This window comes from Musca vetustissima, unplaced genomic scaffold, assembly GCF_032173495.1.
Source record: "Musca vetustissima isolate MV318-11 ecotype Yass unplaced genomic scaffold, APGP_CSIRO_Mvet_v1 utg10287, whole genome shotgun sequence".
Taxonomy (NCBI): Eukaryota; Metazoa; Arthropoda; class Insecta; order Diptera; family Muscidae; genus Musca; species Musca vetustissima.
The window spans coordinates 216,813-234,215 of record NW_026880686.1 but is presented as its reverse complement, the minus strand read 5'-3'; the positions used below and the strand labels follow the sequence as shown (position 1 = coordinate 234,215).

General features: G+C 36.1%; 1 protein-coding gene across 1 annotated transcript; it reads right to left on the bottom strand.

Moving 5' to 3' along the window:
- Positions 1-2,511: 2,511 nt before the first annotated feature.
- LOC133326466 (uncharacterized) lies at positions 2,512-12,979 on the bottom strand. The gene is made up of 4 exons (XM_061535099.1): positions 12,894-12,979; positions 12,368-12,508; positions 12,188-12,304; positions 2,512-2,536 (listed from the first exon to the last, which is right to left on the bottom strand). Exons 1-4 carry the CDS (start codon positions 12,977-12,979, stop codon positions 2,512-2,514), a joined length of 369 nt encoding a protein of 122 aa, XP_061391083.1.
- Between the last annotated feature and the right edge of the window lie 4,424 nt (positions 12,980-17,403).

Below are 17,403 nucleotides of genomic sequence, written 5' to 3'. Positions count from 1 at the left end.
AAATTTGGCATAACGTACTGAATTGAGCCTAGAGTGATGTCTGCCAAGTTTCATGAAAATCGGTCCAGATTTAGATATAGCTCCCATATATAGTTTCGTCCGATTTCATGTAAATTGTGCACCAAAGTCCCTACATATCTTTCGATTTGCACGAATTTTGGCATAACGTACTGAATTGAACATAGAGTGATGTCTGCCAAGTTTCGTGAATATCGGTCCAGATTTAGATACACATCCCATATATAGTTTCGTTCGATTTCATGTAAATGGTGCCCCAAAGTCCCTATATATCTTTCGATTTGCACTAAATTTGGCGTATCGTACTGAATTAAGCCTAGAGTGATGTCTACAAAGTTTCGACCAAATCGGTTCAGATTTAGGTATAGCTCCCGTATATATTTTCGTCCGATTTAAGGTAAAGGTGCACCAAGGTCCCTAAATATCTTTCGATTTGCACGAAATTTGGCACAGCATAATGAATTGCGTCTAGAATTATGTGTGTTGAGTTTCCTGAAAATCTGTTCAGATTTAGATATAGCTCCCATATATATTTTCGTCCGATTTTAAATAAATAGTGCATCAGAGTCTCTACATATCTTTCGATTTGCACGAAATTTGGCATATCGTACTGAATGAAGTATAGAATGATCTGTGTTAAGTTTCCTGAAAATCGCTCAAGATTTAGATATAGCTTCCATATACATTTTCGTCCACATATATCTTTTGTAATGAACTTAGTATAACCTATAAGTTAGATATAAATGCTGCACCGAATTCCCCAGGTGGGTCCGATTGGCATAAAATTTTGCACAACTTATTGAACTTATTATGAGATAACGTGTGGCAAGTTTTGTTGAAATTGGTTCAGATTTGGATATAGTTCCTACATATAGGTTTGTCAGATTTTAAGTAAAATGTGCACCAAAGACCCAAAGTTATATAGTTTATATAACCTATAAAGCTCACATACATATTTTGTCCGATTTGAAGTAAATGGTGCACCAAACTCCTCATGTTTATCAGATATGTATCCAAATAATCAACGGGTATCCGATTGATATATGCTTTGAATTGATTTACATAATTTTGTCCCATTGAAAAGAATCAACTCTATATCTGAAATGAAAAATTTAGTATAGGTTGCAGAAAGACACGTTTATGGTTCCAATTTCATTTTCATGCGACGTTTGTTAAGATTCATCTGTTGTATATAGCCAAAGTGGTGAAGGGTATCATATAGTCGGCACCGTCCGACTTTACTACTTTCCTTACTGTTTTTTTTTTTTTTTTTTTTTTTGAAAATACGTTTTTCCTCTCTCCTTTTCTCCCGAAAATTCTCTCTTGTTTGTTGGGTTGCCCTATACGCTGCGTTTTTCACCTCAGTAGCAGTACGACACTCCTAACCATTTCTAAATGATGGTCTTTTGTATCAAAGTGCTGCAGTTTATAGGGCAATTATTTGCCCTTGTGTTTCTTTCTATGTTATTATCGGGATAAGGAGTGCTTTTGTGAAGCAAGTTTGTTAGTTGTTTTGCGGAGTAGGCTTCTGCTACCTGTTGTGTTTGCAGCTTTTCGACGTCGAGTTTCCGTGTTGTGTTACTTTGCACCTTTGCTGCTACATTAGGACGAGTGCGAACCTTTGTTGCTGCAAGGTAATGGTCCAAATCGATATTCGCTCCTCGGTTCGATCGAACATCTTAAACACTGGATGAATCACAACATGCTCAATTTAATTTCTCGTTGTTTGATCGGGAGGGACATTGTGGTTTCAGGATGCTTGAATCTGGTGCTGCTTACTGTCATGTTTGTTACTGCCGCGAAGTCAACCAATATCATGCTGTTACATGCAGCGATCATATGCTGTTCCTAGGCGAATCTGGACGCTTCTATATGTGAAGAACAGTTATTTTCTTAAAAAAATCAACGCTAATAGTTGGGTTTCTAAAAATATGCTCTAAAAATGTCTAAAAATATACCTTTTGACCTCTAAAATTTCTTAAAAATCCACAAAAATTGTACATTTGGACTTATTGAAATTCCTTTAAAAATTCGCACTTTGAATTCAAAAAATGTCTTTAAAAGCTACACACATGGATCTATAAAAAAATCCATCAAATGTTTAAATCCACACTTGGACCTATAAAAATAATTTAAAAAAATCCACTTACTTTTTTTTGGAGACGTTCGTATAGAAAATCTTTTCAAATCACTGTTGGAATATCATTTGAGTAGAATAAAATTTTTTGTCAATACATGTGATATAATATATTCGGTTTTTTTACCTGATGCTGTAACTTATTAGAGGCTTTATTTTCTTTTCCATCTCGAATATAACCTTGACTGAATGTATTCTCTCAAAAATTCAAAATTTACATCCACACCCGATTTCATATTTTGAATCGCCAACCAACCAATCAAGCAATCAATGTATTTGTAATCAAGTGTATTTTCATTGAATATTTTGGCTCAAAATGAAAACAAAACCCCGTATTGTATATTTGGTAGCAATTGTTATTGTTTAACTTCATTCAATATACTGTAAAAACAGATGAATAGGAAAAAAACCCAAACAGAGAAAACAAACCGAACACCGAAATATAAACCGCTAGGAGATAAATTTAATTATAATACCAATGACGCATTGATCACGAAATTTTAATTAAACTTTGGCAATTGTAAGACTAACGCCACAAGCAAAGAGACCAGGAATGTAGACCAGGCAAATAGTGACTCTTTAGTGGAGAGACGAGGGATTTGGAAACTGATAAAAGCGGGCAACAAATACACAATCGTATCTAGATCCAAAAACAAATGTTATTGCCTTACAAATTGCAGTTAACTACCATGTGGCCAATTCCATTCGTTCATTCAATATTGGTAGTTCGTTGGCTGGTTGGTTGGTATATTGAAAATGAAAGTTAATTTGGAGTCTGATGGCGGTTGCGGTGAAGTGATTTGATTTTCCTTTATTTTTGTTTTCATTGATGGGATTTTGCTTTGTTTTTGTTTTCTTTTTATATTTTTCTTAACTTCAAACCTGGAAGTTAAGATCTGTCTGTTAAGATTGTTTTATTACACCATGAAACGTCAGCCAGACATAATGTCTGTGAGAGTTAAGCAGACAGACATGCAGTCAACTAGTCCCCGTTGCGGGCTATTATAGTACAACATAAACTGAGGAAATACCTGTGATTATCAGCTTCAACTGTGATAGGTTTTTGATACCCTACACCACACACACACACACACGGTGCTACAGGGTATCATGACTTTCTTCATACGTTTATGAGATGGAAAGGGAATCTAGATAGACCCATAGTTACTTTTGAGAGTATTCATAGAATCACATTTTGATATTAGGATCAGCTCTTGTATAGACCCAATTTTAGGTGTAGTGTATCATATAGCCAGCCAGATCAAATCTTTGTCCCTACCTTACTAATGTTTTCTGTTTATCTTTTCTTCTAAGACACTTTGAAGTAACATATCTTTGTAACTTATATATTTTATGCATACATTTACTTTCTTTATCTCAACAAGTACAAAATACGCTCTTAAAATGCAGAGGGTAGATGGAGAAACACAAAATCCACGATGGCCCATAACAATAATAAAACTAACAACTTTCGTCTTGAATTTTAAGTCCTAGAGCAGACCACACAAATCTACACTCAGACAGCCCTTGCCACCCACTTTAAAAATGAAATGCATTTTTGCAGCCAAGGACCAAGGCATTCCCACCATTTAATGGCTGACTTGATGGTGTTCATTAAACTCCTAAAGAAAGTGAAACACCAACATCGTTGCCGCCACTAAAACGTTCAATGACTTTATTACTTTGAAACGTTTGCTGGGAAACAAATAATTGAAGCCCCAAACACACACCCTAAAAACGTCAGAAGGGGGAGTAGAAGAGCAAAAAAAAAACTTCCAAGACAAGTGAAAAAATTGCACATTTTATACGAAAAACAAAAAACTGCATAGTCATACAAAATTTTAAAGCCCAAGCTAGCAGCTACTACTAGACGTAATCATCGACCACCACAACAAATATGGCCAAGATCAAAGATATCTGCCTCAACATAAAGCTTATAAAGAAATTGCTTAACTCAAGACTTTCGTAGACAAACTGATAGACATGCAACAACGCGGGTGATATGGCTTATGTGTCATTTTGTATTATTGTAAACTAAAGTTTTTGTCATGACTCTTGAGTAGCTAAAAACCCATGGTTAATTGATGACGACACTAAGTACTTAGTTTAAATTTTGTATGTGCAACAGGTCGGCGTGGCAAAATGGAGTAGGGGAATAAGTAATGGGAAGAAGATGGAGTTAATGAGAAACCTAAACGTTCATCCTACATAACTTGGTTATGGAGTTTCCAATCGAGTAGAATATGTTATAGCGAGCTATTTCTAAATATGAATGGATTCAATTAAATTTTATTTGACTTCAAGAAAATATCACCATCATCGGATAAGAGGTTCAATTTTGCCGTGACGTAATTGGGACAAATAAATCCTAATTGGAAGCATAAATAAATCCTAATTGACCATAATTTGCAGCCATGCTCGTCAGTTGTTTTTAATTATGAATACTCAGTTACGCTCACCCACTCTTAATCTCAATATCTGTTTGCCCACCACTGATAATTTGGTATCTCCCCATAAATAAATTAAATTAAAGGTCCATGCTCTGACGTAGTCTCTATATAAAGCCTTCGTCACATTTTATGTATTTTGAAAGTCATAGATGCATTATAAATATGAATTGGATGGAAATTTATATGTCCGGTTCTCAGAGGGTTACAAGCCAAATCGAAGAAAATTGTCATTTTAAGTCCAGGTATCGACGCACTGTAAATAATACATTACCGCATTATGTTCGCTATTTTAAATATTCAATTAACATTTTTCAAACAAAATTGTTCATGTATTATCATAAAACATAAAAGAGCTTAGTGATGAGTGAGTGAATGGCAGATCTATGGTGTGTAGTCGTGAGATAAGACTGGGTTTTTTGGAAATTCGACCTAAGGGTAAAAATTTTCGCGTTGATACTTGAGCCTCGTCATTTACTGCAAGTCTCACTTTTGTTCAAAGGTGGATGTTACCGCTCTCAATGTTCGACCCATTATGACGATGTCATCGGTGTAGGCGAGTAACATATGCTGTTTGGTGTTCAGAGTGCCATTTCTGTTCACATTTGCAACTCGTATGACCTTTTCAGCAGGATGTGCCAGTTACAGTTATCCCGCATAACCGTATTAATTTTGCAGGAATGCCTAACGCAGACATGGCTTTAAACAGCTGTGAATGGATAGGGCTGTCGAATGTGGTTTTATAGTCGACGAATAGGTGGAATGTGATGATTTGTTTTTCGTAGGTAGTGAGTTTGCCAGGCCTGAAGCCGCATTGGTATGGTCCAAAAATGCCATTGACTTCAGTCGGAAAGGAAGGAAACTTATTCCTCTGTAATTGACACATATCGTATTGTCTCCTTTTTTGTGCACGGGACTCAGGATGCTGAGGTTCCAATCATTTGACATGCATTCCTCTAACCAAATACCGTCATCTCTTATTGGTTCTGGGGTATCTTCTCCACAACCACTATATCTTTTCAGAATGCTCCTTCCAGATCATCTTCTCCACCACCACCAAATCTTTTCGAAATGCTTCTTCCAGATCATCAATACGCTATTTGTATCTGTCATCAGGTTACCATCATCGTCTTTACAGGAGGATTCGCCTGCACCAAAGCCTTCAGTTTGGTGTTTTACTCGTTGGTAAAATTTCCGGACTTCATTCTGACTGCTGCACATCTCGAATTTGCTCGTGCTTTTCTTGTCTTTCTCCCTTTTTTGGAAATACCTTTCCCCTCACCTTTTCTCCCGATAATTCTCCATCTCCATTGCAAAGTTGCCCTATACGCCGCGTTCTTCGCCTCAGTAGCATTACGACACTCCTGATCGTACCTGGGGTTTTAATGGGTGTCTTTGGTACCCAAGTGTTGCTTTTGCCGGAGTTTGTAGGGAGTGAGCAATACTTTGCCATTGTGTTTCTATATTATTATAGGGACAAGGAGAGCTTTTGTCAAGCAAGTGGGTAAGTTGTGTTGCGGAGTATGCTTCTGATACCTGTTGTGTTTGCAGCTTTTCGACGTCGATCGCACCTTTACTGCTACATTAATACAAATGAGAACCTTGACTGCCACAAGTTAGAGGCCCGAATCGATATTTGCTCTTCGGATCGATCGAACGTCTAAAACACTGTATGGATACCTTCCGTCTATCACAACATGATCGATTTAAGTTCTCGTTTTTCGATCTGGGGAAATCCAGGTGGCCTTGTGTATATTGAGATGCTTGAATCTGGTGCTGCTAACTACCATGTGTTTTTGCTGCCGCGAAGTCAATCAACCTCATGCTGTTGTCTGATGTGTCTTCATAGAGGCTGAATTTTCCGACGGTGGGGCCAAAAATATTTTCCTTTCCGATTTTCGCATTAAAATCTCCTAGCAGAAATGTATGGTCATAGCCAGGGCAGCGGTCATATCCTGTTTCTAGGCGCTCGTAAAATATGTCGTTGGTCTGTTCATCTGTGTCTTCGGTCGGAGCATGGGCGCAAATGAGACTGATGTAGAAGAACTTCGCTTTTGTACGGATTATAGCAATTTGCTACTCTACTGGAGTGAATCTGGAGACGAGGTCTTTTATTCTCCTATTAACCATAAATCCGCAGCCAAGTTCATGTGTCGTTTCATGACATCTATAATGCAGGGCGTAATCATCTGATTTACTTACGCCTGTTCCTTTCCTCCGTATTTTTTGTAAGGCAACAATATCGGTTTGTATTTCTTGAGTACATCTACCAAAGCGAAAACTGCGTCTGTTCTGTACAACGTGCGCACATTTCAAGTGCAGATTCGCAGATCGTGGTACTGTGTACACTTGTGTGGGTCGTCAACATTGCGGGCGTTTAGTTTACTTTTTCGTTGCTTTTTCATAGTAGGAAGGGGTTTCCGAGTGCAGGCAACTAATCCATGGGTGAACTTGCGGCACATAACAGCTCACTATTTCAACGGATGATGAAAGTAGTTACTCCAGATAACCGCGTGGAGGTCAGTGTCCACAATTGAGATGAAAGAGTGATTATGATATGTCTGGGCTTTGGCATGTTAAAGCCAATCAGAGCCGTTGTTTGGTATCTATCATCCCCTAAGTCACCCAAAGTACTACTAATCGCTCTACATTTTGTACAATTTGGATTTAGGTGAACAGATAGAGCTTGAGTCTTGAAATTGGGAATTAAAATGTCTGTTGGAGTGTAGGATTGAGGTAGTTTAGGAAATTCGTACTCATGGGTATGAAAAGTACTAAATTTAGTACTATTTGGAATTTGGGTGAACGCATAGAATTGAAAACCTGGAATTTGGAATAATGATTACTGTTGAAGATTGAGCTATAGAGACAGCGTTGAAAGTTTTTTATCATCTGAAAAAAATGAATACCAAATGACGGACCATGATATTATTGGATTTTACAGGGCTATTCATGAAAATAATTTTTTTATGCACCAGGAAGCCGATATTCCAAATTATACCAACTTCGATGAGACAATTCGGTTAAAATCATAAGAATATCGAAAATGAGTTGGGACCTTTCTACAGGAGATATGTAAAACCATTCACTCTCCAAGATTGCTAGCCACTTCAGAGAATAATCGGGCTAAAAATTCCAGATATAGTCTTCTTTATAAAGATGCTATGTCAACAAAGGGTCCTATTTCGAAAATTTGTTAGAAATGTTTTTGGTGAAATTTTAAAAATTCCGGAAACGGAGCGGACAGTTTTTTAGCCTCCAAATTCAGCTAAATCCTTCCACATGCTCACAGTGAGGTGCTAACCTTATATGGGGGCTATGACAAAACGTGGACTTATATTGATCATGTATATATGTATGTCAGCATCCAATAACCCTTTATTCCGAATTACAAACACATCGGTAAGAAAATGCGGGCAAAGCCTCCAAAATTCCGAAAATGGGTAGCTATAACTAAACGCAAACCAATAATCACAATTTTTTGGTAGGAAAATTTGTTTAGATTACAAAATCTCATTTCAGCTCTCATTATATTCAAGAGAATTTTTGAATATCCAATTAATTGTGGTCCAAACCGCACCCATAATTTACAGATGATATCTCTTTAATTTTTTTACTATCGTAAAATTGTATAATCGTTCCTAGAGATTTCATCCTGCTCCTTAGCTACAATATCTTCGTTTACCTTGCCAATATTTTTTACAATATTTGGCCTCTATTGATAACATAAAATTTCTTCTATATAATTGGATTACCTTCCACCCAAAACGTCACATAAATAACGTTATTTTGACCATTCAAAAAATATACTCAATATCACATAAAAACTTCAATATCGGCACATCGAATTTTCTGCAACATTGCACCTACGAAAAAACCAGTAAGGAAAGTAGTAAAGTCGGACGGGGCCGACTATATGATACCCTTCACCACTATGGGTATAATAAACAGGACTATTAGCATGTACTTGAATGAAATAAAACATGTGATATTTATCTAAATGTGAATCTACGTAGATCTATCCATAAAGTATGTAAATCGACTTCAAACAAATATAAATAGGTCATCCGTTGGGCTATGTCTGTACTTCTAGAAAACGAAACTACATAATTCTATGCTCAATTTTGTACGTTGTGCAAAATTTGATGTCAAACTGACTAACAATTTACTTGATATCGGGCCAAATATTAAGCGATTTCAAACAAACTTGTCACAGGATACGTTATACTAATTTCAGAACGTTTTGTTCCTATTGGTTCCTTGGTGCGTCAAGTACTTAAAATCAATCTTTAATAAAAGGGAGCTATATCTAAATGTGGACCGATTTTCACGAAACAACGCAGACATCAATTTAGGCTCAATTCAGTACGTTATGCCAAATTTCGTGCAAATCGAAAGATATATAGGACTTTGGGGTACCCTTTACATGAAATCGGACGAAACTATATATGGGAGCTATATCTAAATCTGGACCGATTTTCACGAAACTTTACATACATCATTCTAGACCTAAATGATTAGGCTGTACCAAATTTCGTGAAAATCGAAAGATATATAGGGACTTTGGGGCACCATTTACATGAAATCGGACGAAACTATAAGTGGGAGCTATATATAAGTGGGAGCTATATAGAAATCTGGACTGATTTTCATAAAACTTGGCAGACATCCTTCTAGGCTCAATTAAGTACGTTATGCCAAATTTCGTGCAAATCGAAAGATATATAGGGACTTTGGTGTACCATTTACATGAAATCGGACGAAACTATATATGGGAGCTATATCTAAATCTGGACCGATTTCCACGAAACTTTACATACATCATTCTAGACCTAAATGAATAGGCTGTACCAAATTTCGTGCAAATCGAAAGATATATAGGGACTTTGGGGCACCATTTACATGAAATCGGACGAAACTATATATGGGAGATATATCTAAATCAGGACCGATTTTCATGAAACTTGGCAGACATCATTCTAGACTCAATTCAACACGCTATGCCAAATTTCGTGCAAATCGAAAGATATATAGGGACTTTGGGGCACCATTTACATGAAATCGGACGACACTATATATGGGAGCTATATCTAAATCTGGACCGATTTTCACGAAACTTTGCAGACATCATTCTAGACCTAAATGATTAGGTTGTACCAAATTTCGTGGAAATCGGATGATATATAGGGACTTTGGGGCACCATTTACATGAAATCGGACGAAACTATATATGGGAGCTATATCTAAATCTGGACCGATTTTCTCGAAACTTGGCAGAAATCACTCTAGACTTAATTCAGTACGTTATGCCAAATTTCGTGCAAATCAAAAGATATATAGGGATTTTGGGGCACCATTTACATGAAATCGGACGAACCTATATATGGGAGCTATATCTACATCTGGACCGATTTTCTCGAAACTTGGCAGACATCACTCTAGGCTTAATTCAGTACGTTATGCCAAATTTCGTGCAAATCAAAAGATATATAGGGACTTTGGGGCACCATTTACCTGAAATCGGACGAAACTATATATGGGAGCTATATCTAAATCTGGACCGATTTTCACGAAACTTGGCAGACATCATTATAGGCCTAAATGATTAGCCTGTACCAAATTTCGTGCAAATCGAAAGATATATAGGGACCGTTTACATTAAATCGGTTAAATATATATATGGGAGCTATATCTAAATCTGAACCGATTTTTCCCAATTTCAATAGGGTTCGTCCTTGGGCCGAATAAGTGACCTATGCCAAATTTCATCCAATTCGGATCATAAATGCGACCTGTACTTTGTTTACAATTTAACATGGACAGACAGACGGACAGACGGACAGACGGACAGACGGACGGACGGACGGACGGACATGCATAAATCGACTTAGAAAGTGATTCTATGCATATTCTCAAAAGGAACCATGGGTCTATCTCGATTATTTTTGCCTGTTACAAACATATGCACAAAGACATAATACCCTGTACCACAGTGTGGTGAAGGGTATAAATACGATTGTTATACGATTATCACCTGTAGTACTACGATGTAGGTAGGTAGGTAGTTAGTGTTACCCCACATCGATTTAAATGTAACAGCTAACACACACATAGGTAGTATGTATGCAAAACTAATGAAAAGTTAACTAAGCAGAGGCATACTAGACACACACACACACAGTTATGCACTAACATATATGTTGGCAACAGCAACAACAACAAATGAACTACAGAGACAGCAAACGACGATTGTTATGGCATAACTGCCGTAGTTTAGTTAGCAACTTGTCATTAACTTTTATTGTTATTTAAATGACGCGTCTTTTATAGAAAACGAAAAAGAGAACGAGAACGACAAAAAGTCAGAGGAGCTTAACATGGAACCAACCAACAACAGAAAATAAAACGAAACGAAACAGGCAAGGCAGGACTCTAATGCCCAATTGTGTAGACACCGAAACACACACACTCTTTGTGAATACCCTGAGTACAGCGAACTGCAATTGAATGCGCCAGCAGTTTTTTCTGCAAATATTTTAACAAATGGAAGGCAAGGCAAAAAAACGAAAGAAATGTTGTTTCATTTTATTGGAGGTAATACCATAACTTGACACCCTCAGAAGTAGTATGGCATTGCATTGGGTATGCAAAAAAAAGTCTGAAATAAACATAAACCATTGAACTATATGACAGTGTAGATATGCAGAAATTGTATCTTTTGCAGTGAAGTGAAAAGTCATAGAAAATAACAAATTATGGTGGTGGTGACTATTCAAATTTTTAAGTTGGCATGAAAAAAAGCAATTGAGAGATAAGAAATTAATATGGAAAATTTAAAGGATGGCATGAAAACTAACTTTTAAGGGCTATGTCCATAAAAGTATGGAGAATATGACAAAGAAGGTGGAATTTATGTAGATTGTCAATTATCGGATATTTAAATATAATTGCAAATGACGAAAATCTTCTATATATTGAAAATCGATAGAGGTGGTATATGGTTTACCACAGGGGTTTACCACTAAAATACGTTATTGTGTAGAGAATTGGACATATTTAATATACAAATAGATCATATCAACAAATAAAATCGTCGTTAATTACAGACACATTCAACCTTTAAAATATCAAAAAAAGACAATTTCTTAAAATATATTTTCATTATCTAAGACTACGAAATGTAAAAATTTAGTCACTTTGGTGGCAAAAAGCGTGGCAATGTCATTCGATTTGCACGAATTTTGGCATAGCGTATAGATTTAAGTGTAGAGTGATGTGTACACCTCCTATATATATTTTCTGGCTATTTATAATGTTTTTTTTTTTATTTTACCAAAAATTTTGACCAGATGTGGGAGAGGAGCCGGACAGGGTTATCCCATAATTTTGGATTAAATCGAATACCTTATATATTTCAATTTACATGATGACTTAAACAACTTCAACTTTCGCACCGATTTATTTTGTGAAATCTAATTATTTAAAATTTTTTAACAAATATTAATACATTTTGAAAATACCGTTTCCCTATCCTTCATAATAATCTCCGTATAATCGTCCACTTCGAGTATATCTTGACACATACGGTTTCAACTGTGTGTGGCGATGTTCTCTATTTGCATATTCGCGAGCAGTTTGGACGACATTTTGAAAAATTTCATGGTCCCGATAACTGGCACCGGGCCGGCGTTGTTGGGAGACCCTGTAACAAAAAATATGAATTATAAATTTAAAATATAATTTTGAAAAAAGTCAACAATATTACCTTTGGCTGGCATCTACAATTTCTTGACGTCTACGTCTACTGACGCTTATACGCTTTTGATCATATATGTAATAAATTAGACAAGTGGCCAACAGAATACCCAAAATTGTATAGACCAGCCAATCGTAATTTAATATGAAACTGAAATGATATGAAAAAGAGGAAATGGAATCATTATATGAAAGTAAAGGGTGACAAAATAGTTCTTAAGGTGAAGAAAATATTAGATTATCCTAAAAATAAAGGCGAACGCTATATTTAATTCCGACATAAATAAGTGAAATAAGCGAGCTTAGAGATAAGGAATTTATTGGTAGCTGCGAATATTTAAACAAACTGTCGCGTATTGGGATGATCTCATAGGAAATAAAAGAGTGACAGCGATCCATTGTTCAACCACGTCATGATTGGCACAAGAAATATTTTCTGTCAATATTCGGACGAAACACCTCATATTTCGAACTTTCGATCCGATAAATTAATAAGAATTTCACTCCCATTTGTGCATCCATCACTCATGTCTTACCTTCTGAATTTGGCATTGACAAAATTGAATAGATTTGTTGATGTGGCCTTTTCAATTTCCTTTCGTTTAGCAAGAAATTTGAACATTGCTTGTACACTTATTAATTTTCCCCGATTTTAGTGTCAATGGTTATATTTTATATAATAGCGTCTATTTTGTAGATTTTATTAAAAAAATATATTTAAATTGATTTGATGAACAAATAATAAAATAAACAAATGCCTTCTGTCAATATTACAAAATATGATTTTTGAATTTGATGTGTACAGTTAATTCCGATTACAATACATTTTTTTGTTAATTTCAGATACTCTTTACAATATGTGGTCGATTCCAGAACCTGCAAGAATTTCAAAGTTATCAAACACATTTCCGATAGGCCAATAATTATAGTTTGTAACACCACAATGCTTCCTTATTTGGTACCGTATATATGAATTATATAGGCAATTTTGTATCAGTTTTTCAGGGCTGAAATTTTGACCCACTTTTTATACCCCTAAGCAGTAGTTTCCAATTATATATATTTGATATATTTGGTGGTCTTTCACTCTGTGGTACCGCATATTGCAACAACAAAAGATTTTTAGAATATGCATAGAATAACTTTCTGAGTTGATTTCTGCATGTTCGTCTGTCCGTCCATGTAGCCTTGTAAACAAAGCACAGGTTGTATTTATGATCAGATTTACATGAAATTTGGCAAAGGTCACAGATTTAGATATAGCTCCTATATATATTTTCGTACGATTGAATGTAAATAGTGCACCAAAGTTCCTATATATCTTTAGATTTGCATAAAATTTGGCATAGCGTAATGAATTGAATCTAGAATGGTGTGTGCTAAGTTTCGTAAAAATAGATTCAGTTTTAGATATAGCTCCCATATATAATTTCGTCCGATTTAATGTAAATAGTGCAGCAAAGTCTTTAAATATCTTTAGATTTGCACGACACTTGGCATAGATTACTAAATTAAGTCTAAAATGATGACTGCTGAGATTCGTGAAAATCGGTTCAGATTGAGATATGGCTCCCATATATATTTCCCTCCTATTTCAATTAAATAGACTACTGAAGCACCTATATTTCTTTAGATTATTTGGCACTGCGTACTGAATTCAATCTAGAATAATGTGTGCTAAATTTCTTAAAAAAAGGTTCAGATTTAGACATAGCTACCATATATATTTTTTCCCGATTTTATGTAAATTGAGTACTCAAGAAGAGGTCATATGAGACGCAAAGGTGAACAGAAAGCTGAACGAGAAGACCAAGCTGTGGAACTTGAGAACTACAGCTTCGAGGTAGTAAAAGATTTTTCGTACCTTGGTATCGCCATACATAAAACAAATGACATCAGTTTTGAAATTCGGAGAAGGATTGTGATGGCCAACAGATTCTACTATGGTGTAAGTAAGCAGTTTAGAAACAAGGCCATCTCCCGCCAGACAAAACTCACACTTTACAAGACGCTGATACTACAAGTGCTGTTATATGGATCTGAAGCATGGGTACTTGCGCAAGCAGATGTGGCAGCTCTTGGGGCGTTTGAAAGAAAAATTCTCCGAAAGATCTACGGGCCGATCAGCGTCGACGGTGAATATCGGCGTCGAATGACACACGAGCTTTACAATTGCAGCGACTACGGTGGCTAGGCATGTTGTGCGAATGAATGAGAATGCCCCATCTCAAAAGGTATATAAAAGCGAGCCAACTGATGGTTCCCCTAGAAGGGGAAGGCCACGAATTAGATGGAAAGGCCAAGTAGAAAACAACATTTTGAAACGTGGTCTTGCAAATTAGAGGATATTTGCACAAGGCCGACGCGCTTGGAAATCTTTTTTAAGCTTGGCTTATGGAACAGCCGTTCTGTAACAAGCCAGCTAAGTAAGTACTTATTAAGGACAGTGAGTGTTAGACCCCAGAAAAAGACGCATCGACCCCAGGTGAGTAATACATTTCTATAGCCGTCTTAGAGTACTTATCCAGGTCTATATTCCAAAGGTATCCAACACATCATTAGAATCCTGTCATATTCTTATTGACGCATAATCCTTTCATATCCTTGCTAGAGTACTTACTAAGGTTTCTTGCAGTATAATCCTTACTTGAGTACCTACTAAGGTATCTTGCGGTAGTATCTTTCCATATCCTTGCTTCAGTACTTATTAAGGTCTCTTGCCGTAGTATACTTCAGTATATTTGCTTAAGTACTTATTAAGGTTACTTGCAGTAGAATTCTTCCATATTCTTGATTCAATACTTATTAAGATCTCTTGCAGTAGAATCATTCTGTGCTCTTGCTTGAGTATTTATTAAGGTTTCTTGTGGTAGTATCCTTCCATATCCTTGTTTGAGTAGTTATCAAGTTCCCTCGCCCTGGTATTTTTGTATGAGTACTTACTAAGGTCTATCGCAGTAGAAACCTGTAGTATATTTTGCTCTCCTGTCGAATAGCTCCACTTACCTAAACCTTGTTGAAGCAACCATATCCCAGCTGTTGTGAGACTACATATCTAGATATCTAGATTCCCAATCGTCATATCACATTCCCGCCAAGGGTACTTATCTCTACCCTAAGGCTAATCAAGGTGCCCTTTGTGTAGAAGAGCAAAACTGTCCATACCATTTCTACGTGTTCCGATATTCGTAGAATAATATTGATACCTATTTAAAATGTATGATATATTAAATATAATTAAATAAACCCCATATCTAAAGCAAGGTTTTACTAAAGTCTCCTAAGCATACATCCGCCCCAATGTTAACAAAATCCATTACTTTTATTGATTTTAAACCCCATCTTAATCAAAACACCTGTTTCATTTTCCATATGAATTCCTTCTGAGATTAAAATATGTGTTTTAACACATTAATATTCTCAAAACGAATTTATGTAGGTGTATTATTTAAACAAAAATTACAATATATATTCAATTAAAATTGTATTCCCATGAAAATCAAGAGAAAAATGTTCTTAAATTGTTAAAATTGGTGGTCATTTTAATTAAATGTTTTCAGCTCAGCCACTATTATTCTTCTCTACACCGCCTTCCTTCAGCAGCAGCACCCCATACACCGACTGTCACCTTCACCACTATTGATCAATATTCAAATTGTTTTAAAACAATCTGTTTGTCGAATGATATACATACATATAGAGAGACAATACGACATATCTATATAGATAGAAAAAATGTGTGTTCATTTTAGTGGCTACCCATGTCGCATATTCTGCAGTCATTACAAGTAGAACTAAAAAAGAAAAAATTGCATACAAATAAATATCTACGTACATACATCTCGGTGGCAACAAATATTGGTGGACAAGTGGCCAATGATCCAAGCCAAGCAGCAGACCACACACATGGCAATGATGTTGTTGACTTGGCTCGCAACTTTGAGTAGTTAAGCTACTCAGCTAGTCTGGGCTCTACGAAAAATTGGGTCAGTTCTTTTTTATTGAACTCTATTCAAAATGAATGAAAGGCGACTAACAAAAAATACAACCGCAACAACAACAACATCTGCAGCGACACAAACTACTTATATTGTCAATTAAATAATATCGACAAATGAAATGTTATTAAACAAAAGTGACAAACAACAAAGAACAATTGTTGGTTAACTAACCTATCGTCAGGCTAATGTTAGCCACTGTGTGTGTAAGAATACTGGAACGCAGTGCCCACTTAAATGATTAAAAGATAGAAGCCAAAGTAATTACCTTACTTTTTAAGTGGATTATGGGTGGAAGTAATTAAGATCTGAATTGATGAGCAACCGTTAAAAAGTAACATTTTGTGGTGAAGCTATACTAATTTCTTACATGACATTTAAGTACATACATTTTGAATCTAAATACGGAATACTTGAAATACAGCGATACAGATATTGTGTAAATCCAAATGATAGAAGAAAAGAGTGGTAGCTTTACCGCAATAGATCTTGAGGAGTTTGCCAATGAAATAGATGATATTGTAGTTCCCTTAAACAGATCGTATAACTGTGAGACCCCTCGAGCGAGTTGACCAGTTATATAATTGTCATTTTTATACCCTTCACCACACTGTGGTACAGGGTATTATGTCTTTGTGCATATGTTTGTAACAGGCAAAAATAATCGAGATAGACCCATGGTTCCTTTTGAGAATATGCATAGAATCACTTTCTGAATCGATTTATGCATGTCCGTCCGTCCGTCCGTCTGTCCGTCTGTTGGTGTTAAATTGTAAACAAAGTACAGGTCGCATTTATGATCCGATTTGGATGAAATTTGGCACAGCTCATTTGTTTGGCCCAAGGACGAACCCTATTGAAATTGGGAAAAATCGGTTCAGATTTAGATATAGCTCCCATATATATTTTTGCCCGATTTACGGACTTTAGACTCTGAAAATCTTTCGATTTGCACGAAATTTGGCATAGCGTACTGAATTGAGCCACGAAAGATGTGTGCCAAGTTTCGTGAAAATCGGTTCAGATTTAGATATAGCTCCCATATATA